Here is a 26,843-nt window from a genome sequence, read left to right as displayed (position 1 = left end):
TATGCATTGTATTATGCCGTTCTTATTTGCTTCAAGATTATTTGGTTTATTTATTAAAGTCACATCTCCACCTCTCTGTTTCGTCTGTCTGCTAGGGGTGAATTCCTTCCTCGTGTACATGGCTTTCAAGGATCGCTTTCAGCTAACTGATTCCCAGGTAAGAAAAGTTGGCTTTTCTGCACAAGCTCACTGGCATTTGGCACATTGGGGCCAATGCTGTTGTCTTGGAGGCTGCCTCCTGTGTCTGTACGTCCCTTCGCTTCGTGGGAAATGGCTAGTGGATGAGGCCCCTGGCGTAACTTTACCTTTAGGGAGGGAATGACCCCAGTGCCGTGGCCCCCCCGACCGGTGTTCCACCAGGCTCTCAAGTCAGCCTCAGAGCTGCCCCTGTGGGACAGCATGGCCCAGAGGTGTCCTCATAGCCAGCTCAGCAAACCTGCTGCAGGCCCAGGTGTCCTGCATGAGCCTCCCCTACTCCACATCCTTTAGGTTATGCTGCCTCTTGATTCCTGAGTGGTCCTGCTCTGCCACAGGTGGCCAGAAGCCTTGACCTTGGGGCATGTCAAGAGAGTTGGCTTTAGTAGTAACAGCCTCGGGTGCTGTTCCTGACCCTGTGGCCGGCAGGGGAGTGGCTGTACTCGTGAACGGGGAGATGGACATCCCTGTCTCTGCTCTCCCCCCTCAGATCTATGAAGTCCTGAGCGTGATCCGGGATATCGGTGCGATCGCCCAAGTCCATGCAGAAAATGGTGACATCATTGCAGAGGTACGGCGCTTTCCTCTTGGTGGTGTCTTCATGACCTGCAGGGCGAGAGGCGCGTTCGGGAAAGGGAAGCCGCTCTGTAGCTCAGCTGCAAGGAGGGAAAGCAGGGTGATTCGGTGCTACCGGCCTGGGGCACGGGGCTGGCAGTCTCCCTGGCAGCGTGGATGTTGGTGACGCGCGCCTCCCTGTGCTCTGTGGGACAAGCAGCCTGTTCCCTTTCCACAGAGGAGTCATTTCCCTCGGCGCTGGCGGGCAGCTGCCTCTGGGGTGGGCGAGGTGGGCGACCACACACAGGCATTTGAGACTGTGGCCCAGGGCTGGGCACACGTGGGCTTCTAGCATCCCAGGAGAAGAGGTGAACACACTTGGGAGCTCAGGCAGAACTGGGGAACAGGGTAGTGAACCCTTCTATTCCTGAGGTCCTGGAATGAGGGCTGTGCGGTCAGCAAGGCCATTTTTACATCTTGCCTGAGTGACCTTTGGGTAAAAGATCTCCAGGCATCAGAGCCATTTGCAGCCCAGCTCTCCCTGATGGCCTGGCTTTCTTTACACTTTGCAGGAACAGCAGAGGATCCTGGATCTGGGCATCACGGGCCCCGAGGGACACGTGCTGAGCCGGCCTGAGGAGGTGAACATCTGTTGAGTGGAACGCGTGACTCGGTGTCCCTTGGGTGCTGCCACAGCCACATAGAGCCCACCTCCTGCCTGTCGAGACTGGGGCTTTTCAGGATCTGAATTTGGGCCCTCTGAGAAGTCACAGGTTACACGCGTGGGTGTCTGCGTAGGCCAAGTGAAGTCCTCACCTGAGCTGTGGAGTCCAGCCGTGTGGGTTGTTTAGCCTGGAGGCTCTCCTTTGTGCCTCTGATTCTCCAAGCCCTTTCTTGGATAGAGTCAAACAGCTTTTTGTTAGCATCCTGCAGCGTGCGTTTCGCCATTCATAGCGTGGGGCCTCCAAAATCTCACCATCACCAAGACATGGTCATAGGGATCTAAAAGCTCTTCTAAATTGCTAAAAAACATGAGGGGAATTGTAAGTTTTTCCATGGGAAGTCTGCGCGGGGAACTAGCAGAGAGTGGCAGACAATCTTCCAGACCCTGGGGGGATCAGTGAGAGCAGGGGCACAGGCTGAGTCACTGTCTTGTTTGATGAGGCTTGTAAGACAGAAGGGAGGTACTCACATCTTCTATGCTGGGGAATCTCTTTTTGTAAACTTCGAATGTGTGACCTTTTCGGAAATTGGCTCCTTGATGAAAAGCTCAGGGTCAGACGTTTGAGGGCCTGGAGGCTCTGAGCAAAGAGAATGCTGCGCGGTCTCATGGAAATGAACAGACTTTTCCTTACGGGAAAGAAGTGACAGGCAGAGAAGGGCAGATAAAGGCCTCAAGGAACTGGATGTTGACTTAACAGTAGGATTTTTCTTTGTGGGAACAGGTGGAGGGAGATGCTTGATAAGCGGAGTGTGAATGGGACCAGTGCCCCCAAAGCACAGAACTTGAGAACGGGGAGGTGCCCTCCGGCTCTGGGAAGTGTGCATTTTAGGAGCCGTGGTGCAGGGGGGCACCTGCTCCCCCTAAGGAGAAAACAGATTCACAAGGGTTTGAGACCAAGGGTACCATCAACAAGTTTGTCCGGGCTGGGGTAGGAGGGCGGGGTATCCACAGCCTTTTTCCTCTGACTTTGGGGGAAAAGTGAGGCTGGGAAAGGAGAAAGAATGTCAGAAAGAGGCTGAAAAAAGAGAAGGGGGAGGCACTTGGAATGTCTCGCACACACTGAGGATTTGCACTTCCTTGCCCTGCCCTTCCTGCTGCACGTGCACACACACACAAACTGACAGGACAGACAGACAGCTGGGCCCCGTGGGAACTGTGACTGGGCTATACCGACAGTTGGGGGACTGGGTGTGAGAGGGTGTGTTGTGTACAGACACTGTGTGTGTATAGACAGTGTCGTGTATTCTGATTCTCTTGTGTGTACCAACACTGCTGTGTGTTCCTAGACAAGTGGCTTTCCTCTCTGGATCTTGGGGTGCCCGATCTTAAAAATCAGCAAGGCTAGATGACCCCTCCAAATCCTTGATAACTCTATCATGAGACAGACAAATTTTTTTAAATTTTTGAGCTGTAATACTATTTTCATTATATATATATATATATATTTTTTTTTTAAAGATTTTATTTATTTATTTGACAGAGATAGAGAAAGCCAGCGAGAGAGGGAACACAAACAGGGGGAGTGGGAGAGGAAGAAGCAGGCTCACAGCAGGGGAGCCTGATGTGGGGCTCGATCCCATAATGCCGGGATCACGCCCCGAGCCGAAGGCAGACGCTTAACCGCTGTGCCACCCAGGCGCCCCTCATTATATTTTAAGTTGGTATTATTTAAATCAGTTCACTGTGTGTAAGGGGCGTGGACAGGTACACACGCAAGGGTAAATGTCGATCCTTCCACGTTTCTGGGTGGAACACAGAGACTTGGGGTTTAAGTGACCTTCTCTTTCCATGAGGTAATCTTATAGTTAGGCCTGTGTCCTCACTGGGGCATGTGCTGGAGCAGGGGAGGGGTCAGCCCTCACCTCACGGCGGATGAGCGAATCCACACAGGGCCCTGGGAAGCCAGTCCTGCAGGGTAGGGCTCCCCATAGAACGGGCACTTTCGCTCCATTTGCTTCCTAATTAGTCTGATTTCACATTCTAGTTCACCCAGAACAGTCCCAGTCCACGCCCATTGCTCCCATGCAGTTATTAATAGTGCCTCTGTTCACTTTGAGAAGTACTGGTGTTGGGCCAATTAATTGGGTAGTCATTGGCGCCCCTGGGAAGCTGTGAGGCTTCTAGAGGAGTCTTTTCCATGCTTCACACTGTGGACTCTTGAAGTGACCGCAGAGATTCAGGCCATCCCTCCTCTGTGCTTCCCTGGGCCAGAGGCACTTCTGTTGTAACTGGAGTCACGGAGAGGGAGGGCCATGGCTCAGCTATTCCAGGAATTAAAAACATTTGGATGTTTAATGAGCTTTTTCAAGAGCCGTTTGGTTTGCCTTTGAATTTTGAGACCTCTCTCTTCACATAGTTGATGCCTGAAAGGGCCAACGTGAATGAAGTTGTCTTCGTTTATTAAATTAGATTACCGGTTAATGCAATTATAGAACTTCAGCTCTTGGCCAAGCTCCTGTAGAAACTTGGTTAGCTAAGATAATTCATTTAGGAGCTCAGCTATGTCTTACGAAAAGTAGCAGCTCTGTATGGAACAGCTTCTCTTCAACCATTAAACATACAATAAGGTAATTTATTTGTTCAGTAAACATTTTGGGGTGACTGCTGTGTGTACCAGGCACTACACTGGGAACTCTTGGGGGTGGGGCACAGAAGGTACAAAAAATCTGAGTCCAACCCAGCCCCCTGCCACGAGGAGTTGAAGCCACGGTTTCTGCCAGGATCTGGGGAGATCCATCATTCTACCATTTCACGTGTTCAGCAGTTGCCCATTCTATGGGGTATACCTTGATCTCTGTCGTCTTACCTGGTCAGGTAGTTAGCAGTAATCACTTGGGATTTTTGGAATATTATTTATTGAAGCATCAGGTTTAAAGAATCATATTATTAATTGGAGCAGCTCTCCCATCTCCCGCTGAAGGTTGTACCAGCCTGGGCAGCCATGGACGTGTTTCCCGTACTGAAGACCATTGCTTGACACAAATCTGCCTGCTCCATTCCCAGAGCCCTGTGAGGTTGCTTTGTTCCTTGGGTCCATCTGTGGGTGTCAGATAGAAGCCCAAGCACGAAAATCTCATCACTGGGTGGCTTGACTTAAAACCCTGCAGCTGGAAGGAACGCACTGACCGGGGAGCACTCTGTTTCTGTGCCTGATGGTTTTCTCATAGGATCAACCATAGAAATCACCTAGAGCTATTAAGACCCGTGTTCTGGGTCCCAGCCCCAAAGTTACTGACCCGCTGGGTCCGGAAAGGGCCTGAGAATCTGCATTTCTCATCAACTCCAGGCTGATGCTGATGGTGTAGGTTTCCTGGGCACCCTTCCAGCCACTCACGAGGTGTAGGAAGGAATTGCCCCATCATTTCCACCCATCAGTATTGAGTGACACGGGCAAAGGCCCATCCCCTCACCTGCGGGGCCACTCAGGGCAGCACCTTGAGGACACGGTGCCCTCTCGTTCCTCTTGGCCTCCCTCTGTGGGTTGAGGGTAAAGATGGGCTCGTGCAATGGACGCAGATTGGGTACAATTCTCATGTCCACATGCTCCTCCGTAGGTCGAGGCTGAAGCCGTGAATCGCTCGATTACCATTGCCAACCAGACCAACTGCCCCCTGTACGTCACCAAGGTGATGAGCAAGAGCGCGGCCGAAGTCATCGCCCAGGCCCGGAAAAAGGGTAAGTGTTGCCTGACCGGCTGTCTAACTGCGGGCGGGTTTGGGAGGGAGGAAGGCTCCTTTTCAAGACCTGCATGCCAAGTGGGCTGCGTTCATCACGTTCCAGCATTAACCTAATTACTGCCGAGCAAGGCAGGGAGCTCCAGTTTCTCCGTCTGTTCGCTGCGGCCGCCCTGTTGCTGTCTATTTAAAGCCGCGCACAGCCAAGAGTGGGTGGGCAGGCACATTTCCCTCTGGCCCCCGCGTCGATAGAGAAGTTGGACTGAACTCGATGCGGTCTCAGTAGACTAGGCGCATACACAGATGGCGTCAGTCTCCATCTGCCCCAGAATCCTTCTGGGGAACGTTCTATTGCAAAATGAGTCCCCGCTCCGTGGCTGGTAGTGATTCTGCCCGGGTCGGTAAGAGAGTCTTGTGGGTGCATAGGGCAGGGGATGTTTGCCCCGGGCCTCCTCGTGTCTAGTTCTCCTGGTGCTTGAGTCACTCCCTGTAAATTCTATTGACATATGCCGGGCTGAGGCTGGCACTCTGTAAGCACACGGGAGTCCATTGAGAAGGTTCTTGGAAACTAATTTACTAAGTACAGCTTCCCCTGCTGCTTCCGAAGGCAGGTCCGTGGTGCACCTTATAAATTATGAATGCGGCAGAACCCTCTTGTCATCTGCCATTGACCGTGAGTTTGAGTAATCACACCGCCCACGTGTCCTGTGCTTGGGAGTCTAGCTCCACGGACAGCCTGATAGCGCGTAGCTGTGATCGTGCATCCTGGCCTGATCGTTTCTCTCGATTTCTGTCTAGCTTTCTCCTGGTCTGTCTCTCTCTCACTCTCTTTCTATCCCTTTATCTCTCTCTGTGTTTTTCTTTCTCTGGGAAGAAGGGAGCAGTTTGACCTCTATGCTTCTGTTTCTACTTCTCTGCGGGATGTGATTGCATGGAGAAGGAGGGCTGTCGGAGTTTTTCACTGGTGGGTGACTCGGTGTGAGACCTAGAACAGATTGCTCAATGACCACTGAGTCAGCTTGTCCCCAGAGAGGATGGCTTCCAGACGGACCCAGCAGCTCCTTCCCCAGGGTTCTTGGAGCTCTCCCGCGGCCTCTGTCCTGACGCTTGGCCGCGCACGGTTGCTGCATTCCTATCTTCCTGGACACCTGCCCTCTCCTGGCAGCTAGTAGGAATTGCCTTTTTGAAATATAGGAACATTCACCCAAGTAACAGCATCTACTCAGAATCAGCATTGAGTTGTTTTCTAGGAGATGCTCCCTCGCCTGGACCCTGTGTCACCCGGGCACACGATTGCTTCGGCCTCAGCCCCCAACACTGATCACAGAACCGCTGCTTGCTGGGAGCCTGAGGACAGTTGGCACAGTTTGGGCCAACTAAAAAGGGGAAGTTAGTGGGCAGCTTTATTTTAGGAACCAGACTGTACCCAGGTGATAAAAATAAGCAAAGAGTTAAGAGTCTTATGGGGCATAGGGCGTAAAGCATTTTACCATAATTTTAATATAATTAAACGTTCCATTTAACATTATGGAAAACCCGAGAACCTGCTTTCTGAATCAGACTTTTCGCTTGTCCAAATCGGAGGGTGGAGGAGTCAGTCTCTCATGAGTCCCTGGCCCTGGCAGGTGGTGCTGCCCTGGTCTGGGGTGCAGAGTCCTGGCCAATAAGCCAGCCTTGCCAGCAGTGCTGGGACTTCCTCCTGTGCCTCAGTTTCCTTATTTGAAGAGGCAGAGCTGGAGTATGTTACTGTAGAGTCCAGTCCTGCTCTAATACTCTCACCTCAGTGCCTGATGATGTCCCTCTGTCGTCTTTAGGACTTTGACCCTGTGTGTGTATTGGGCAGTGAGCACTAAGATGGGACTACCTCTCAGTCTATTTGTTCCAGAACCTTCCTCGTGAGTTGCCAGGTGCCTGCATCATGGTTGTGGCTTTTCCATTCAAATCGACCCCCTTTAGTCTGTGAAACCCTGGGCTTTAGAGGGGCCTGAGCTGCCAGAAAGGAATTTCTGGTGCATTTAGGTGCTAATGAGCAAGAATGAGAGAGTCTTGCTTGCTGGTGAGCTCTTAAGGCTCTTTCCATCTTGTTGGAACATCATCAGAACAACTTAGGGAGGCAGCCTGGGCAGGAATTTTTGTACTTTGGTTTACTTTGCAGCTGAGCAAACCAAAACTCAGAGCTAATGAGTGGTGGGATTGGGCTTTGGTTGTCAGGTGCCTGACTTCAGGCCTGAAGATCCACACAGGTATCTGAATTACCTTCCTGTTTTGAGATTATTTTAATATGAGCAATGTTGGTATCTGATCGGGTTTAGTTTCTTTTTCTTTCTTTCTTCTTTCTTTCTTTTTTTTTTTTAAGATTTTATTTATTTGACGCAAGAGAGTGCGAGCAGGCATAAGCAGGGGGAACGGCAGGCAGAGGGAGGAGAAGCAGGCTTCCCGCTGAGCAGAGAGCCCGATGCCACGGCTCGATCCCAGGACCCTGGGATCATGACCTGAGCCGAAGGCAGACGCTTAACCGTCTGAGCCACCCAGGCGCCCTGTTGGGGTTTAGTTTCTTAACAAACCTGGTAGAAATTGGAGCTTGTCACCGAGTAGAGTTGTGTATAATACAGAAGCAAAGATTCCCAAACAACCAAGAAGGAAAACAGGATAAGGTTTTATTACACATTTGCGCTCCGGGATCAGTGTCCTGTCCTGGATCAAATCCCAGCTCATGTGCACGAGCATGTGATGCCGGGTAGCTCCTTTACCATCGCTAGGTCTCATTTTCCCATCTGCAAGGGCAGGGGCTAGCGATAGTGACGCATCTTGTACGGTGAAGGTGGTGCCTAACTGAGCTGCCGTATGTAAAGACATATAATAGCTGTACCCACTGTTCTCATGATTAAAGAGTAAAACATTGGTTAGAAGTACAGCAAGGGGGGCGCCTGGGTGGCGCAGTCGTTAAGTGGCTGCCTTCGGCTCAGGGCGTGGTCCCGGAGTCCTGGGATCGAGCCCCGCATCAGGCTCCCTGCTCTGCTGGGAGTCTGCTTCTTCCTCTCCCACTCCCCCTGCCTGTGTTCCCTCTCTCTCTGGCTGTCTCTATCTCTCTGTCAAATAAATAAATAAAATCTTTTTTTTTTTTAAAAAAAAAAGAAGTACAGCAAGGACGCCTGCTGACCCAGGCTAGGGGTTTTCTGCTAAGGATTCTTTTCTGCTTCAGGTTGGTTCTGCTGGTCCCTGGTAGCAAGTATCAAGGCGCTGCCAACTTTCTGCTGCTCCTTTTCTTCATCTGTAAAATGGAGAGATTCTTCGTTCATTCAGCAAACTTTTATTATGTGATCCTGCAGGCTTTTGTGCTGGAGGCGAGACATGGTCCCAGCCCTCAGCTCTTTCACTTGTCGGGGTGGGACACTTGGATAGAAAGTCACAATGGGAATTGGTCAGTGTTATAAAAGAGGTGCAAACCAGGTATGGCTAGAACACAGAGGAAGGGGCCACTGTTTACAGACACACCCCACCTGCCTCAGGGAGGTCAGGCTGCATAAGGGGACTCGACATTTCTCTACAGTGGGAGCGGTTGAAAGATCATGATTTTATGTTTTCTTATTAACGCCCATGTGCCTCCCCAACTAGAAACCTGCTGTTCCTAAATCAAAGACAGGAGGTATAGGCGAGTGAGGATGTGAGATGAATGTACATGAGAGTATTTTCTATGTGCACTTGACCCAGCACGACCACCTGCCATCTTCCCATCTTCCGGAGAGACTGCATTGCTCGGGCTGTCCCCTCTGTGCTGTGTCCGTCAGCAGGGCCGAGTATCATCATCCTCCTTCTGCAGATAAGGAAATGAAGACACAGCCCGGAGAAGAATATTTGGGGCAATTTTTATCCTTCAAAAGAACTTAGACTTTGGTCGATTTAATAGGCTTGTTTCATGGAAGAGCAGTTAAAATGCAGAAAGTAAATATCTTGCCCCAGATCGTCCAGCCCATAGTTCAGACTCCTGGCCACCTCTCTTTTCATTGAGAGCCCAGTGTGGGGATTTCTCCAGAAATGGCTCCCTCAGACTCTGCTTTGTCCACGAATGGACTCCAGTGTGGTTGTGGTGCCTTCTGTGTATGAATGGTGGTGTGTAGACAGTGCCTGGTAACTCATCTGACGGATGTCCTTCTCCATCCTCCTCCCTCGCCCCACCGCTATAACTCAGATGCGGAAATGTTTAGAACATCTGGTGACTCTGAGGCATGTCAAACCCTGGGAACCCAGACTGGAGCCAAAACTTCCTATGCCCTGTGGGTCAATCAGAATGGCTCTGGTGTAATGAGAAACTTGTGTTCATGGGGCCTGTGAGGACCACCCCACCTTGGGGATGAAGTCTTAGCATTAAACTAATGCACAACCTAAGGATCTTGACCCGACGAGTAGCATAGGGGTTGGCTTGTGAATGTCATAAACTCTCACCAACATCTGGGTTAGGGCTCTTCAGAGAAACAGAGCCCATATATATATGTGGAGAGGGAGAGGGGGTGGGGAGAGAGAGGGAAGGAAGGAGGGAGAGAGGGAGGAGAGGGGAGAGAGAGAAGATTGATTGGTCTTAAGGAACACGCTCTCGTGGCTGTGGGTGCTGTGAGGTCTGAAATCCACAGGGTGGGCAGGCAGGCCTGGAGACTCAGGGAAGATTCGCTGCTGCAGCCTGAGCCCGAGGCTGTCTAGAGGCAGACTTCCTTCCCAGTCAGTGCCCTTGGCAGCTTGGGGCTTCAGTGCGTCTTACAGTGTAGCCACTTGCAGAATGAGACTCGGGTTGGTTTCCAGCCATCTGAACTCTAAGACTACTGGACATAAGGCTCACTTTCAGGGCAGACATAGAAACTTTCGGTTCATTTCTATAGCGCTTGGGCTGGGAGTTCAAATCCCTGGACTCATCCTTTTCTTTCGCCACTTTGTCCAATGTAATTAGGAACAATCAGCCAACCTCGTTAGACTCAGTTTGACAGAAATGTTCTAAGGAATCAAATCCACGGTCAACCCAAACTTAGTCTCTTAGGAGAAGTATTTGAGAGGAGTATTCAGTGGTGCTATTTTGTGCATTTCTATTGCGCCAACACGCCCTGGACTGGCAGTGCTCTCTTTACCACCAGGAATAGGGCCATTCGTGCCTTTAAATCAAATCAGATTAGAGAGGTAATTCCAGAAACCCCAGGACCAATTCAGAAAACTTTTGATTCTGTTCTGGAACCACTTTTGATGCCCAAATCCCACAGGGTTATCTGTGGAGGGGCCCTAGGCTGTTGAATTCTGGCCTGGGCTCTCTGAGAGGAGAGGGAGAATGGTTGTGTGTGTGTCTGTGTCCCTGTCCCTTTTGGTTTTTCACTGTGCTTTTGTGGCTGCGTTTTGAAATACACATACATGGTTTCCCATTGTTTCTTCTCTGGATTTGTCCTCCTGGTTCTCGTTCATGGGAAATGACTTAACTGCCCGAGCGGGAGCTGTCAAACATTTCTAAACCCCAGCCTTGCATTTACTCTTCATGAATGCACTCAGGCCTCAGGCTCGTGGTGAATAAACACCACCCCCAGGGCCTTGCAGTTCCCGGCCATCCTAGGGAGCCTGCCAAAGGCTGGCTCGGGGTCACATCCTTCAGTTTAGACTCCAGTAAGCCTGGAGAAGAAAATCATGAAGGTCTAACTGCCGCCAAGAGAGAGTCAGCAGTGTGTTTAGAGGAGGGCGTAAAGGCCATTTCAGCTTATTTCATGTTTTTTTATTATTATTATTGGTAATTCTTTCTGGCACACAGTTTAGTGGTGTCTGTGGCCGGATTAAAGTCCGAAAGCTCATCCACGGTGCCCTCCGGTACGGTGTTTATAAAATGGGAGAAGTGCCCTGGGAAGGTGCTGGGAGACAGAGCCCCCCACTTGTGGTCCCACATCTCCCTGGAGGTGGAGGCCCTCTACAGGATGGCCTAACTCCTGCCCTGTCTTTGGGGACTAAAGAAATCAATCAAAAGCCAGCAAGGACCCTGAATCCCTTGGAATGTGAACAGAACAAAGCAGAAATGAACCACAAGATGTGTCCCTCCTTCTCCAGGATCCCCCTCTTAGCTCAGCCCTGGCCCGGGAGTCCTGCCCAGCCTCGGTTTAAGGAGGCATGTCCTGGTCCACGATGGCCTTGAAGCTGCGACCCAGTTCTGGACTTTGCGGGGGCTGCAGCCTGGGTTCATCCCTTTGCGGGGAGGTGCGTGTTCCTGTGCACAGAGAGAACGGGAGCACCCCCCCAAGTCTGCATTGTATTTCGCAGCATGAGATAAAGGCCACGGTCAAGGGCACTCACACTTGTGGGATCCAGGTGGTGTTACAGGAACCAGCTGCTCCTTGTACAAGAGCTTCAGGGAGAGGATGAGCAAGAGCAAGTTAGAGGAAAATCAGGAAAATGTTTATGCTTGCCCACAGATTTTCAAAGATGGTCTAACCACTGTTGTTCTCTGAGCGTTGTGCTCTCTCGAACCTATTCATGTCCACAGAACCGGAAAACCTTTACAGTGGGATCCTTTGGTTCCCTAATGACTGACAGAGATCTCTGCTTTGTGCTTGGGCAGGAGCGGGACCTCCAGACCTGGCTGGGTCGGAAGAGCCAGCATCAGTTCAGCCAGGTCCTGATGAATTGGAAACCAAAAGCTGGGAGCCTGAGGTCCTGTGAGAGCCCGGGGCCCAGTGCTGGTCTGCTCGGCCATTTGCACTTAGAATGGCGCTGGCATCCCCTAAAGGCTTCTCATTGTGCAGTGTTTTTCCACTTGGGGATGAGCTGGAGCAGTTTGTGCAGCTGCCCAGCTGGCTCCTCGGACCAAATCCTGCTTGGGAGGCTTTGAGTAGGTCAGGAACTCAGGAGCCCTTCCAGGTGATTCTGAGCTTTGGCCCTTTTCTGCCTGGGGGCTTCCTGCTCTGTGAGACTTCGCCTGGGTTCTGGAACCGGCCCTCCTGCCTGGGGATTGTTACGGATTTTCTCAAGTGAGCTGCCTGCCTGGCTTCTAACACTCCCTTGGCGGGAGGGAGAGCCGCTCCTCTGTGAAATTCCTGAGGCTAGAGGGGGCCGTGGGAGGAGCCCTGCTCTGGAGCAGCAAGGGAGGGTGTTGTGGTATTATCAAGAGATAAGTCCTTGGATGAGGCTGGGGAGAGGAAAGGAGGTGCATTCCTGACTGGGAAGTGTTTGGCCTTGAGGGCCCTGTGTTTAGAGAAGAGGGAACCCCGTGGGGACTGCTGTGGGGGTGGGTCAGCCCTGTGTGCCCTGGGAGGAGGTGAGGAGAGGTGCATTCCTGGTGGTGGTTGAGGCTGGCTGAGGTCAAATTCCAGCGCTGATGCCTTGGGCTAATGAGGTATTACATCCTTTCGTCAGGGTGACACACATGCATTGAGTGCCTACTGTGTGCAGGCAGGCAGACTCATTTTCTTCAGGAATTCTCCCATCAAGTGGAGAATCAGAAAATTCAAAACTGGGTGATTATTGGATTATTGGAGGGGAGGACCGGGTGAGTTGTGGACGGTGTTGAGGAAGAGATGAACTCTGATACGGAGCTGGATGATGAAGGGCATTAGATGCTTCTATGGGGAGTTTGTTTCAATCCTTGAAGGCAGAAGGGCTGCCTAGGAGGAGTTTGTGCAAGAGACTGGCGTGGGAAGATCGTTCTGGAGGTGTCGTGGAGAATGAGCGGAGGGATGGGGAAAGCAAAAGCAAGTCTGAACTCTGAATGGGAGGCTCTGTTGGAATGAGCTGGGGAGAAAGGAAGAAGGCCTGATGGAAGGGAAGGAATGTGGCGGGGGGGAGGTGGCAGGGAAGGATGTGTTTAAGGTGTCAAAGTGCTGGCATTCGGTGATTTTATGACTCCCAATTTTCTGGGTTGCACTGAAACAGACAGAGGAGGACATGATTTGAGTGAGCACCAGGGAATTGACATTCTCAGACGATGTATTAAGTTAAGCTAAGCTTCTGGAAACACTGACATCTCAGCAGTGTAACACTGCAGGGCCCTTCATTTCTCAGTCTTACCAAGTCAGGTAGTGACTCAGGGATCCAGGCTGTCTCTGGAACCCATCCGGAGGGCTCTAGACGGGTTCTCAAATGCTTCAGCCCACTGATCTCATGTCTAGCTTCCTCTCTCAGCCCAGGAGCCAGAATGGGGCAGTGCAAAGGGAGCCAATGGGGCAATGTTGGGAGAGCAGGGAAAGTGTTTTGTGAGCAGCGAGGTTAAGCTTGAGGTGCCGTGGATCACTCCAATAACAGAGTCTAGACGGCATTTGGGACTGGGTGCTTGGGTGCAGTGTGAGCAGGAGATTGTTAGTAGACATGGGAATCAGCAGGGTCAGAGGTGGAAGAGTGTGTTGAGAGGAGCGGGGCCTGAAGGGGGAATCTTGGGGAGCACACGTTGGATTGGTGACATTGGCTGGTGGAGGTATCTGGCCATCAGTGTCCTCACCTGCGAGAGGGCTCTGGCGCTTCCTTGGAGGGGATGGTGAGAGCCTGTGGCATGGGGCCAGGCGGGTAGTGATTCCCACCAGGGTGGTTTTCTTCCCCGGCCGTATCGTGAGTACTCAGCCTTGTCTTTCTGTTTGTCAGGAACTGTGGTGTATGGTGAGCCCATCACCGCCAGCTTGGGGACTGATGGCTCCCACTACTGGAGCAAGAACTGGGCCAAGGCTGCTGCTTTTGTCACCTCCCCACCCCTGAGCCCTGATCCGACCACTCCGGACTTTCTGAACTCCTTGCTGTCCTGGTGAGTCTTGACGACCTGGTCACGCTCCCCATTCTCAGCCTCTCCCCAGACCGACTGACCCATCAGGGTACAGCCTGGTGGGCAAAAGCAGGCTTGCACACAGAGAGACCTTTGTTCTCGAAACTCAGATCACTACGCGGGAACGAGGGATTATCGCGCTGACGTTGTTCTGTGGGGAAATTCCAGATAAAACCTGGGCCATCTTGAAAGTCAACAGCAGGGATGAGGTATCAGAAGGGTTCCACTACGTGCAGTGTCACCCGAAGATAAGATACCTCACAGAATGGATTTAGATACACAGCATTATAACGAAGCTTCAGTACCATGTCACTTCCTCCTGAACGTCCTGTCTCCTGAGGGGGGAGGATAGGCTATTTCAAAAACTTTCAGTCACTCGGCAAATTAAAAAAATCTGTCCAAGGATGATTCGAAGCTGAAGATTAGTTAAAAGCCGACTGTGTGTTTTCCTTCCAGCGGAGATCTGCAGGTCACTGGCAGTGCCCATTGTACATTCAACACTGCCCAGAAGGCTGTAGGGAAGGACAACTTCACCCTGATCCCTGAAGGCACCAATGGCACTGAGGAGCGGATGTCCGTCATCTGGGATAAGGCTGTGGTAAGGAGCAGGGGCCTCGCTCTTGGACTGGTGTCAGCTTGCCCCCACCTCCTCGTCTCATGGTCATGGGTCTCATGGAGGCCTGGAAATGGCAGTGGAGAAAATTCTAGAAGCCGGTACTTGTGGGATAGTATTTTTTCAGTTTGAGAATCCAGGACTGCTCCTTAGAGGTCATTTCCTCCTAAATATTACATATATATTTCTTATCGTTGTCCTCTGTGTATCAGTGGAGACTGGAAAAAAAAAAAAACCCAGAGACTCTAAAATAGGACTTTTTTTGGTCAGTCAGGAAAAAACTTTCTTAGCAACCTGGTGACAGTCTCGGTCCATCTTCCACTCTGGGAAATGGAGTCCGTTTCCTTAAAACTGTCTTCTGGGCTCTCTGGAGTTAGCCTTTCTGCCCACTGCAGGCTTCTGGCCGGCCTGCTGAAATGTACACTGACCTTTCAGGGTCCTTTGGGCTCTTTTATTTTCAGTGTTTTAAACGTAGTAACAGAACAGGTTTTCTGATTCTTAATGATTTTTGTAGATTATGGATACAATATATCCTTATTCCAAAAAGAATAAGAAAGTGAGTAAAAATCCCTCATCACACCATCTTTCAGATAACCGCGATGAACATTCTGGCAAACGTCCTTCCAGTTTTTGTCAGTGCAAGAGCACACGTGTGTGTATGTGATATGTATGTATGTGGGTGTGTAAGTAACACTAGGATAATCAATACTATTTTTGGCCTGTTTTATGAAAACAGTGTATCATGAAAATGTCTCCACATCCTTAAATGTACTTGAAAAACTTGGTCTTTACTAGTAGCAGAAGATTCCATCTTAATGCTGGATTAGAATTCATTTGTCATTCTTTGAACATTGATGTTGTTTCTGATTTTTTTTGTTTTTTCTGGGACAAGCATCTTGTTTACACATCCTTGGACAGATCTTTAATGATGCTTGTAGGAAAATTTCTAGAAGTGATACCACTTCAAAGGGTGGGTCAAAGGGTGTGTATATTTTTAAGGCTGTTGCTATGTATTGTCAAAGTTCCTTCCAGAACGAATGTACCAGTTTGTATGCTGCCAGCAGTAAATGCCGTCTTCTTCCATTAGGTCCAAATTGGTATTATCATCAGCAAAAAGGAAGTATTGCTGATCTGGCTGGTGAATTTGTTTTACATTTAATCTCTTTGGTTACTGGTTACAGTGAATTTCTTTTTCATGTCCTTACTGGCCATTTGTATCCATTTGTATTTCTCTCTCCCTTAATACCTGCTCATTTCCTTTGCTCATTTTTCTAGTAGCTTCAGAGTGGGCTCCCTAACTCAGAAATAGGCAGTTACTTCCTCAGCTCCTGTATTTAAAGCGAAGAGGAGTACAAGCGGTAGAGACAAGGAACTGCAGGGAAGGTTGTGAGGAGAGCGGGACTGGTCCCTACCTCCGACAGCAGGACACTGGCCTGGGACCTTTGGCGGGGCCAGACTGGAAGCCTAGGGCTGCGCCCGTGCTTGTGAAAAGAACAGTCGTTCAAGCCAAGCGACGTTTCCTGAAGGGGCACTGTAGCCCCTTCAACTTTTTTTTTTTTTTTTATTTTCATTTTGAAATAATTATAGATTCAGAGGAAGTTAACAAAGACAAGACAGAGGGGTCCTGTGTGCCCTTCCTCCGGTCTCACTGATTATGGCACCATATCCAGGCCCACAGAGTGACAGTGTTGCAATGTGTGCGTGTGGTTCTGTGTCATTTTGCCATATGTGGGGTCATGGAACCACCACCACAGTCAAGACCCAGATTTCCTCCATTGCCACAAAAACCCCCTTTGTGCTGTCCTGGGAGAGTCGCACTGACCCCTCACCCCTTGGAGGAATCCCCACCTCGCCCCTTGTCTGTCCTCCATCTTTGTAACTTTGTTATTTTGAGAAGGGCTAGAAATAAAGCCGTATGGTATGTGGCCTTTTGAGATTGGTTCTTTCACTCTGCACAGTGCCCTTAACATCCATCCGAATTGTTGTGTGTATCTAAAACATGTTCCTATTTTTGCTAAGTAGTGTTCCACCCTTCAACTTTCTAACTTGCTCTTGGTGTGGGTGTGTGTGTGTGTGTGTGTGTGTGTGTGTGTGTGTGTGTGTTACTCCTTAGGTCACCGGGAAGATGGACGAGAACCAGTTTGTGGCTGTGACCAGCACCAATGCAGCCAAAGTCTTCAACCTTTACCCTCGGAAAGGCCGTATTGCTGTGGGATCCGATGCTGACCTGGTCATTTGGGACCCCGACAGTGTTAAAACTATCTCTGCCAAGACCCACAACAGCGTAAGTCCTGTTAACTGCATGGACCCAATCCCAAACGAATTATAGTCCCAGAAAGGGACTGAGGCAGGGAGAGTCCCCAGAAAGAGCTTGCTGTGATAGGAATGAACTTTTCCCCAGGATATATTATAACTTGCAATTTACTGAGGGGAAAAAAAAGCTATCTTCTTATCTTCGGTCAGGACAGTAAGACTGTTACTCTTCTCAGCATTTTGGAGTTCTTTATAGGTAGAAGTCTCTGTCTGTAGACCTTCAGAGGCTCCACAGTCATGCCAGGACATCAGAAGCTTCTAGAAGTCAGGCACCCTCCCATTTTAATGGCTGGGGGCAGCACCTTTCATGCCACAAGGAACCCACAACAAACCTTCAGATGCCCACTCCTGAGATGCCCACTGGACACTTTTATTCTTTCAGGCCACTGCTTTCTCATGTCAGTGTTCCCGGACAAAAACCTCAATGACAGATGCTCTTGTGATCCTAAAGGAATGAATTGACTTTGAGTTGACTTTTTCCCTCCTTCCCCACTGGCTGGCTTAGCTTCACAGCATAGCACGACAGCCACACCTACTTGTAACTTAGATCACAACCTCTTGGAGGTCCAGAATGGCCTCTGTGGGCAGAGATCCTAGGGACCTGCCCAGGGAACCTACGTGTTCATGTGAGTTAACAACACAGTCCCATTTACTCTTCATGGGGCCTTCTCAGTAAAGAGATGGCACCGTTACCCCAGTTACTTAGTGGGAAGATAGTAAACGGAAGCTTCGAGAGCTTAAGTGACCAGTCTGACGTTACATAGCTATTTTGTGGTAGAGCCAGAATTAGAACCCCAAATTGTCCAGGGTTCTTCCCTACCAGAGTGCATTTGCAGCCTCTTGGCCAGGCGTAGATGGAGAGAATGCTTCCCCTCCCTGGCAGTCCCTTCTGCAGAGGGGATGGGTGAACGGGACTCATTATTGAAGCTAAGGAGTTTGCACATGGAGCCCTTACGGTGGCAGAAGAGAGGATGCGAGGGAGAGGTGATTCAAGAAGACAGATTCTGCCATGCATACATCACTCCCAACCCTTTCCGGAGCAATAGCACTGCCCTGCCTTTGCCTCCAGTCAGCCCGGTGTAAGGGAAGTGCCTCTGTTCTGTCCTCACCTGATTCAGAGAGTCCATGCTAAACATATTTGTGCAGCATTAATCATCCGGGAAAATACAAATGAGAGGCTTCCCTGCGTAATACAGTGTTTCATACCACTGGGCTAATTAGCTTTAATTTGGAGCATTTAGCTAACTATTACTGAGCCCCGTTGCTAAGCCTCGGCTCGGGCTTCTCAGGCATCCAGCCAGATGAGTCATTTTAGGGAGCCAGGGTTGGATGTAGGGGTTAAAAATAGCTACACCGGGTGAGCAACAAAGCCTCAGTGCCTCACGGTTTGACAGAGAGTCAGTTCTGTGTACCCCGAGCTGCGGTCAGAACTTGGGCTTGTTAATTTTAAGTCACGTAGATTCATGGGGCTGGTTCTTCCCATCTTTTAAAAATGGGGGATGGCTCCAAGCCCTTCTAGGCATTTGTGATCTGTCATTTACAGGCAATTAAACTCAACATAGGCGTCTTATGATGGCTTTGTCATTAAAGAGTTTGCAGTCTTATTGTGAAAGGACAATAAAAAAAAACCAGACAGTGGCTGAGCGAGCATTTCCTAAATGCCTAATCTGTGCCAAATACCATGGTGGACGCTTTTTTGTTCGTTTTATTTCCTTGAATCTTAGTGTCAGTCCTGCAGGGCGGGCTTTATCCCTGGAGCGGAGTCTCAGGAGTGTAAGGGACTGTCCAAAGTCACACAGCTGGGGTGTGTTAGACCTGGGATACGAACCCAGGGTGGATGGCCCCATGGCCAGAGTTGTCGCCAGTCCTCCAGTAGGGTGCAAGGGGAGCTTGTTAGAGCGTAGGCACAGGTGCGGAATAAAAGATGGGGCTTGATGCCCTCAGGATGACACACACCCCGTCAAAGGTCAGAGATGACAGGATTCTGACAGTGTGGTCTACACATGTATGTTGCTTTTGTGTTGTCATACTCACGTAAGCCTCGGGGAAGAGGCAGACGGAGAACTTGTAGTTCTGAGGCGGGATTCAAGTGATCTGCTCAGTTCCACACACAATGTCTGGATTTCACCAAATCTGAGGTGCTTTCAGTTTGAAGCTATTCCCTGAGTTCGTGTTCTACCGTGAAAGAAGACACAGCAGTCTGAGTCTGCCACGAGACTCTTGTACAGATAGACTGTGATACCTAGGGCTCGCCTGTGCTTTGCATAGGATAACTGAGAGGTGACTCTGACCTGGAGAAAGGGGGACAGAGAATCTCGTGTGCCTCAACATGGGCATTCGTGCCAAACAGGCAAAAATGTCTCCTGAGAAGATGAGCTGCAAGCCGGTCCTCCTGCACTTTGGTGGTTTGAATGCCTACTGCCACCGTGGTCTAGAAGAATGCCAAGCCAAGCATTTAATGTGAAATGGCCCCAGTGTGGTAATCCCCCGGGCCAGTGGGGAAAGCAAAGCCAGATCCTAGATCCTGCTGGCAGAGCTCAGTTCCGTGTAGACTGACAAAGGGTTGCATAGCTCCGTTGCTGTGAGACATATACTGATTCCAGGGATGAGTGTCTTCGAATGGATGAAAGACAGTCCCAGACTTGGGGACACACACTTCCCCCCCACCCCCCGGCCTGCAGGTATGTCTCTGCCTCATTCCTTGGGTAGCTTCCACAGGATTCTTGGGGTCTCAGAGCAGTGCCAAGAGCCTTTCAGTGCTGTCATTCTGACGCTGAACGCGAGCTATGAAGCCAGCCCAGAGCTTCCCCATCCTTCTGAGCCACTGTGCCAGGCAGAAAGGTTCTCCTGAACCACACTGACCCATTACAGCTCTTTCTTCACAGACTGACTCCTTAATGCTGATAACCTGTCTGACTTTTCCCAGAAGGCCACGTTGCTTTCCCTGGTGAGAGCTCCCTGTGAATTCTGCAGCCACAGTCATTCGTGCCCGGGAACAGGACAGGCAGGAAGAAGCGTGGGGCATTGTGGGACCTGGGGAAGGAGCACGGGGCGAACCAAAGCTGGGGGTGGGACTGTGGCACGGAGACTAGTGTCGCCTCTTTCCTGTTGCCCTTCTGCCACAGCAGACTCACATGCACATGAAGATCCTGCCTGTTTTCCAAGAGGATGCACGGATATGTCACTCTGCAAAGCTTGAAGCTAAAAGGACAGCTGCGTGGTTCCGGAAGTTAACTAGACGTCAACATTTTATCGAAGGCATGGCTCGAGTTCCCACAGGCTTTTCATTCAGGGGCTGCCGTTGAACCACGTTGCTAACAGATTGGAAAACCAGGAAAGCCAGTGGGAAAACCTGCTCATGGAGGACCCATTTTGAAATTTAGAACTTGGTCAGAGAAGATCTTTGGATTTTAGCCCGATGGGAGCTTGAGTCAGTGAGGACAAAGCTGCTGCTGATACGAGGAATCACTTCTTTATATTTGTGCAGCATTTACAAACCCTCATACTTTTCCACATGGTTTTTTTGTTCAACTATTTTCCCCCCAGATTTTTGAGAGGCAGAAAAGGTGATTCCGTATTCTAGACAGGGAAATCAAGACAGAGAGATTAAGTGCCTGCTGGGGTCGCCAGTTGGGACAGGAAGTTCATCTCTGGGCCTTTCTTTTGTCTGTGAGATCTTGGGCAGAGTACATGCTAAAGTTTATGTGTTCTCTCTTCCTAGTCTCTCGAGTACAACATATTCGAGGGCATGGAGTGCCGTGGCTCTCCACTGGTGGTCATCAGCCAGGGGAAGATCGTCCTGGAGGATGGCACCCTTCATGTTACTGAAGGCTCTGGGCGCTACATCCCCCGGAAGCCCTTCCCTGATTTTGTTTACAAGCGCATCAAGGCAAGGAGCAGAGTGAGTAGCTTTGATCTTACAAATTGTTTTTGTTATGGATTAAATTCTGTTCCATACATGCTGACTAAGCACTTTGAGTTAGAATATTGAGATGGGTATGGAGGAGGGGGTGGTTCCAGAATAAGGGATACATGATCTTTTTAATTCTGGAATTCAGAATACCAGTGGATGAGTCAGGTATGTCCACAGCCAGCCAGAATCAAGTAAGACTGGTATGTGCTGAGATGAGAAGTGTATAGTGAGGCTCAGAGGAGGCAGCCATTGCTGTGGAGTTACAGGGGAAAGTGTCATGGGGAGAGGGCATTTTGAGTTGGGTTTTGAAGGTTAGGTAGGAGTTTGAGAAGTCAAAGAAGGGAGACAAGGGAATTAGAATGTCATGAGCATGGAAGATGTGGAGTGTATTCAGGGCATGGTAAGGCAGTGGTGCTTGGGGACTATGAGGGCGAGAATGGACGGAGCTGTGAGGGAATTACAAAGAGTGAGATTGAAAAGAAAGTTGGGGACCAGATCTTGAATGTGAGACCAAATCTCTTCACAGCATGTTTGGAGTTTCGGCCTCGGGTGTAAGTTAAAGTGCCTTGGGGGGAAATGGAAAGAAATGTTAGTTTTTGTAGAGTAATCAGCTACCCAAGGTTCACCTTGGGGGAGCTGTAGCCTGGAGTGGTAGGGGCTGGCTCCTTGCTGACATTTGCCCCCACAGCGTGTGTCCATAAGGGGAGCCCTCTATCCCACAGGCCTGTCCTAACTGCCGTTCCTACCCCCCTCTGGAGAGTTGCCAGGGAGATGTCCTTGGTGCACGTGGCCTGAGTTACGGGCTCTTGTGTTTTGCAGCTGGCAGAGCTGAGAGGGGTTCCTCGTGGCCTGTACGACGGACCCGTGTGCGAGGTGTCTGTGACACCCAAGACAGTCACTCCGGCTTCCTCGGCTAAGACGTCTCCTGCCAAGCAGCAGGCCCCACCTGTCCGGAACCTGCACCAGTCTGGATTCAGCTTGTCTGGTACGGTTATGGTTTGGTTATAGGGCCCGGTTCTGCAGGGCTGTGCTCGTGGAGCAGGCGAGGCTCGCTTTTGTTAAAGGGGCAGACCTGCAAAGGAGTGATACTCGTGGGAAAGACTAATACCCGCAGAGATGTAATGCCTACGAAATGATCAGTTGGGTTTCAGAATCTTTTTTTTTTTAATTTTAATTAAAGGTTTTATTATTTTTTTAAAAGATTTTATTTATTCATTTGAGAGCAAGCACAAGTAGGGGGGAGTGGCAGGCAGAGGGAGAAGCAGGCTCCCCATTGAGCAGGGAGCCTGATGTGGAACTCGATCCTAGGACCCTGGGATCATGACCTGAGCCAAAGGCAGACGCTTAACCGGCTGAGCCACCCAGGCGCCCCGGGTTTCAGAATCTTGACATAAGTTTACATCATGTATAATGTCATGCTGTGCACACTCTGTATGTATAGAACCCGGTGTAGTAAGAGGACATTTCTCCAAAGTGGTGTGTCCATCCTAGAAAAGGGTGTTGTGGTATTTCTGAATTCTCTTTGCCCCCACGTATGCAGTATATCGTTGTAGCTCAGCTTGTGGCGTCCGGAGCTTGAATAGCTGAACTTTGTAGCCAGATGCGGATGTGCCTCAGTCCCCTCGTCTGCAGAATGGGCGTGAGAGTAGCAGCTACCTCGTGGGGCTGTCGCAAGGGTTAAGTAAGCGAACATGCATGTAAAGTGCTCACAACAGAGCCATCTGGTAGTTGTTAGTTATTTGTGTGGATAAAACATGTGATGTCAGTGAAGGTGAGACCAGGCTGTCAGGCTTCCTTACTTGAAACTTCTGGTCCTCCATTTGGCCTATAGCTAGAAACCTACTTTTCAAGCTCCCTGAGGCGCAGATAAGTATCCAAATCTCAATGGCACGTTAAAGAAACAGTTACTCTGATAGATTTTTTTTTTAAAGATTTATTTATTTATTTATTTATTTATTTATTTATTTATTTATTAGAGAGAGAGGGAGGGAGAGAGAACACAGCAGGGGGAGTGGGAGAGGAAGAAGCAGGCTCCCAGTGGAGGAGCCTGATGTGCGGCTCGATCCCAGAACGCCGGGATCACGCCCTGAGCCGAAGGCAGACGCTTAACGACTGCGTCACCCGGGCGCCCCAGATTTTTTTTTCTTGTCAGATATGCTAGGTTTCAGAAAATTACCATGTATACCATATATGGATTACCACTTTTCAAAACTTTTATTGTTATTTTTCGTTTTTATTTTTTAGAGAGGGGGAAGGGGCAGAGGGAGAGAGAGAATCTTAGCAGGCTCCACACAGTGCAGAGCCCGACGAAGGGCTCGATCTCACAACCCTAAGGTCATGACCTGAGCCAAAACCAAGAGTCAGACACTTAACTGACTGAGCCACCCAGGCACCCCTACCAATTTTCAGAAATTTTAAAAATAACAAACATTAGTCTTGTCAGAGAGTAAAATGGGCATAATCATGTCTGTGCTCTTTTATCTGACGAGGCCATTCCAATCTAAGGAAGCATCATTACTCTTCTTGATTACACAACAGAGGTACAGAGTTGGGGGAACAGAATGCCAGAGAGAAGGCTGTACAAATCCTTCAGCCTGACTAATGAGGGTACGGGCAGGATGTAGTCTCAGTCAGTCACAGCTAAAACATGGTGTGTTATTTTGTATATAGTTCTACTCTTTCAAGTAAGGGGCCCAACCAGCTTTTGCAAGGACTGCTTTACAGGGTCCGCAATTTCTTTGGCTATTTTAGGTGGGTCCCTTTTTTGTAGTTTAAACTTGTGGTGAGGTTTTCAGAGAGGGACAGAGTATGGGCCTGGCCCTTTTTCTCCTGGGGTGTGCTGTTTTGGTTTAGAGCGGGAACTCGCGGGAACTCGTGTGACTGTTTTTGACCCCACCCGTGTCTCCTCTCCAGGTGCTCAGATTGACGACAACATTCCCCGCCGCACCACCCAGCGCATTGTGGCTCCCCCTGGTGGCCGTGCCAACATCACCAGCCTGGGCTAGAGGCCCCGGGTCCGCAGCCTACTTGGGGATGGGGGATGGGACACCTGAGGACATTCGGAGACTTCCTTCCTAACTTTTTTTTTTTAAGAGCCTGTGATAGTTACTGTGGGGCAGCCAGTTCATGGGGCTCCCTCTCGGGCCCTGCACTCCGTCCCTCACCCGGAGTCACTGATTTTGCTCACCCACTTCCCTATACATCTAAGGAGTATCACACCCAAGTCTATCCACCGACCCCATACACGGAACTGCATCCAACACGCAGACATGCGAAACAAAGCAAATCACAACGAGGGCGTTTTTCATCTTTAACCTCTGTTGTTCTTGTTACCATCTTCCTTTTCGTGGGGGGAGGGGCGGGGGGAAGATAAAGTGAATTGCCCAGAGCTGCCTTTTTCTTTTTAAATTTTTAAAAGTTTTCTTTGTGGGTTTGGGGAGAGAGTGGGTGGGGGAGGGGGGAGAGTAGTTTTGTTTTTTGGTTTTTGGTTTTTTTACATACTAAATTGGGAAGCCTAATTCAATATTAATACAAGGGGTTTGAACTGGACATCCTAATGATGCAATTATGTAACCGTCGAGCTGCTTCAGGGTGGTTGGCAAACTCGTGTCCCTCCTGAGAGGCTCCAAAATGTCCACATTGCATTCCATCATCTTCTGGGTCAACTGTTGATAAAGGGCAGGTTTTCTTTTTGGCCTAGATTTTGCTGCAGATTACCTTTTTGAGGATTCTCTTCTCCTTTCTTAACATCTTTTCTGCTCTCTCTCTCTCTCTCTATTTTCACATCTGTCCTTTTCTTTGTGTTTCCTTCAGCCCTTGTCTCTGAGACCCATGTTTTTCTCTCTGTCCCCCTGTGTCTTCTCAGATGACCAGGTCTCCTCTTTTATTGTGGTCGTAAGAACCTGCCTGGAAGGGTTTGAGCTTTGTCATTGCAACTATAGTCCATATATGACTGGTGCTACCCACCCGCCACCACCAGGATATGTGTTTGAGTTCAGGATGCTTCCAGGTGCAGCAAAGGGCTGAACTACCCACACTATCACTGTGGGCTCAGAATAGAACCTCAAACAGTACAGAGATGTTGCAGAAACCTGAGGCTTTAAGACATAAGTTTTTTCCTCCATGCATGCTACCTAGCTAAAGAAAGACATGAACAAATCTGTAAATTTAGCCCCATGACCCAAGTGAACCAGTCAGCCTCAAGCTAGCCACCAGCTCAGTGTTGAGCTGGTAGGAGTCTGACCCTGGGGCCTGCTGTTTCCCAGCTAAGTATCTTTTGGGATTCCAGAGCATGCTGGGGCTTCTCACTTCGGGGCAAAAAATATTTTTTCTTGTTCAATTATTTTGGAAGATATCATGCAGTACTTCTACACGGGGGATACATTCTAGGACCCCCAGTGGATATCTGAAATCGCGAATAGTACTAAACTTGATACATATTATGGTTTTTTCCCATACGTATTTGTGATAAACTTTAATTTATAAATTAGGCACAGTAGGAGGTTAACAACAACAATAATAAAATAGCATAATTATAACAGCATACTATAACAAAAGTTATGTGAATGTGGTCTCTCTTTCTTAAAATACCTTATTATACTGTAGTCACCCTTCTTGTGATGACGTCAGCTGGTAAGATGGCTGTGTGATGGGATGAAGTGACGTGAAGGATGTAGGCGCTGTGATGTAGCGGCAGGCTACTCTTGACCTTCTGACAGTACAGCAGAAGGAGGAGCCACCTGCTTCTGGACTTCGTTTGACCCCAAAGGACTGAAACTTTGAAAAGCAAGACCACAGATGAGGGGAAAATGCCATATAGGGAGGCATTCTAAACTCAGAAAACCTTTGGGAAATTTTAGAGTCCATTTTACTTTGTAAGGGGAAAAATCTGTTGAAGGAGCGTTATGTCCCATCAGAGCTGTCGTGGGGAGAAGATCTTACAAATCGAGCGTGTGGCCCCCGTAGAGACCACAGGTGACCTTGTGTCCACATCCCCACCCTCGTCTCCGTGACCCTTCCCGCTAGCTGCCTTCGTGCTGGGCCCTGTCTTTGCTGATTCGTGTTGCATTTCCTTCCAAACGCGTTTACAGGTTCTCTTAAGCAATGTTAACGTTTGCAGGCTTTTATCGAACCAAATCTGCTTTTGTAAAGCGTAACATGGAAAAGTAGGTCACATCATTACACTTGTCTCACCACACATTTTGCCTTTGGGGTTATGGTTGGGGTTTCTTTTTGTTGTTGTTGTTGTTGTTTATTTGTTATTTTAAAAGTAAATTGCACTTTTAAAGAATAATTGGTTAACTTAATATATTTTTTTTCTCACCTGCACTTAGAGGAAATTTGAACAAGTTGGAAAAAAAATTTTTTTTTGTTTCAATTCTAAGAAACACTTGCAGCTCTTTTAGTATTCACTGAGTCTTCCTGTTTTTCCTGTACCAGGTCATGGTGATTTTGGTTATGTTGATTGTTTTCTTAAAACAATTTCAAACCTGAAGATTTCCGCAGGCTGTGTAAGCATGTTTACCTGTTGGCTTGCTTTGTGTGTCTGTTAAATGAATGTCATGTAAATGCTAAAATAAATGGACAGTGTCTCCGAACTGAATAACTACAGTGACTTGATGCTCTAAAACAGTGTAGGACTTAATAATAGATGGTTTCTAATCCTTGGAATTGTGATTGTGACCCATGAGTGGAGGAACTTTCAGTGCTAAAGCTGATAATGTGTGTAGCCAGGAGAGTACCTTTTTTTTTTTTTGTAACCACTGTCTTAATGGCAAAATAATTATGGTAAAAAAAAAAAGTCTCGTGTTTATTATTCCTTAAGAACTCTGTGTTATATTACCATGGAACGCCTAATAAAGCAAAATGTGGTTGTTTCAGGGATGTGTCTGTGTTGAGATGTTCAAGGAGGCAGTTGCTTGGCCCGGCCCGCCAGCGACTTTCCTTCCTGAAGCATTCACGGTGTCTTTGGCCTGGCTTTGGTGACGGTACCCATTGAAGACTTTTCACTGCATGTTGTAAACTTGTAGGCAGCTCTGAGCTTATGTCTGGGCCACTGAGCTCTAATGCCAAACAGAACTCTACACAGCAGAGGT

The 26,843-nt window shown here is 49.2% G+C and overlaps 1 protein-coding gene across 1 annotated transcript in view; it reads left to right on the top strand.

Moving 5' to 3' along the window:
• Positions 1-26,627, top strand: part of DPYSL2 (dihydropyrimidinase like 2) — a 69,136-nt gene extending 42,509 nt beyond the window's left edge. The window contains exons 5-14 of the mRNA XM_026518963.3: positions 96-157; positions 686-766; positions 1,323-1,391; positions 5,029-5,149; positions 13,735-13,891; positions 14,366-14,507; positions 16,636-16,806; positions 20,557-20,736; positions 21,568-21,733; positions 23,662-26,627. Of these exons, the coding sequence (XP_026374748.1) occupies positions 96-157; positions 686-766; positions 1,323-1,391; positions 5,029-5,149; positions 13,735-13,891; positions 14,366-14,507; positions 16,636-16,806; positions 20,557-20,736; positions 21,568-21,733; positions 23,662-23,753 (1,241 nt within the window). The 3' untranslated portion in view covers positions 23,754-26,627. The remainder of the gene's footprint in view (positions 1-95; positions 158-685; positions 767-1,322; positions 1,392-5,028; positions 5,150-13,734; positions 13,892-14,365; positions 14,508-16,635; positions 16,807-20,556; positions 20,737-21,567; positions 21,734-23,661) is intronic.
• Positions 26,628-26,843: the final 216 nt, after the last annotated feature.

This window comes from Ursus arctos, unplaced genomic scaffold (genome assembly GCF_023065955.2).
Source record: "Ursus arctos isolate Adak ecotype North America unplaced genomic scaffold, UrsArc2.0 scaffold_11, whole genome shotgun sequence".
NCBI lineage: Eukaryota > Metazoa > Chordata > Mammalia > Carnivora > Ursidae > Ursus > Ursus arctos.
The sequence above is the reverse complement of the archived record's forward strand: the minus strand, read 5'-3'. Positions and strand labels throughout refer to the sequence as shown.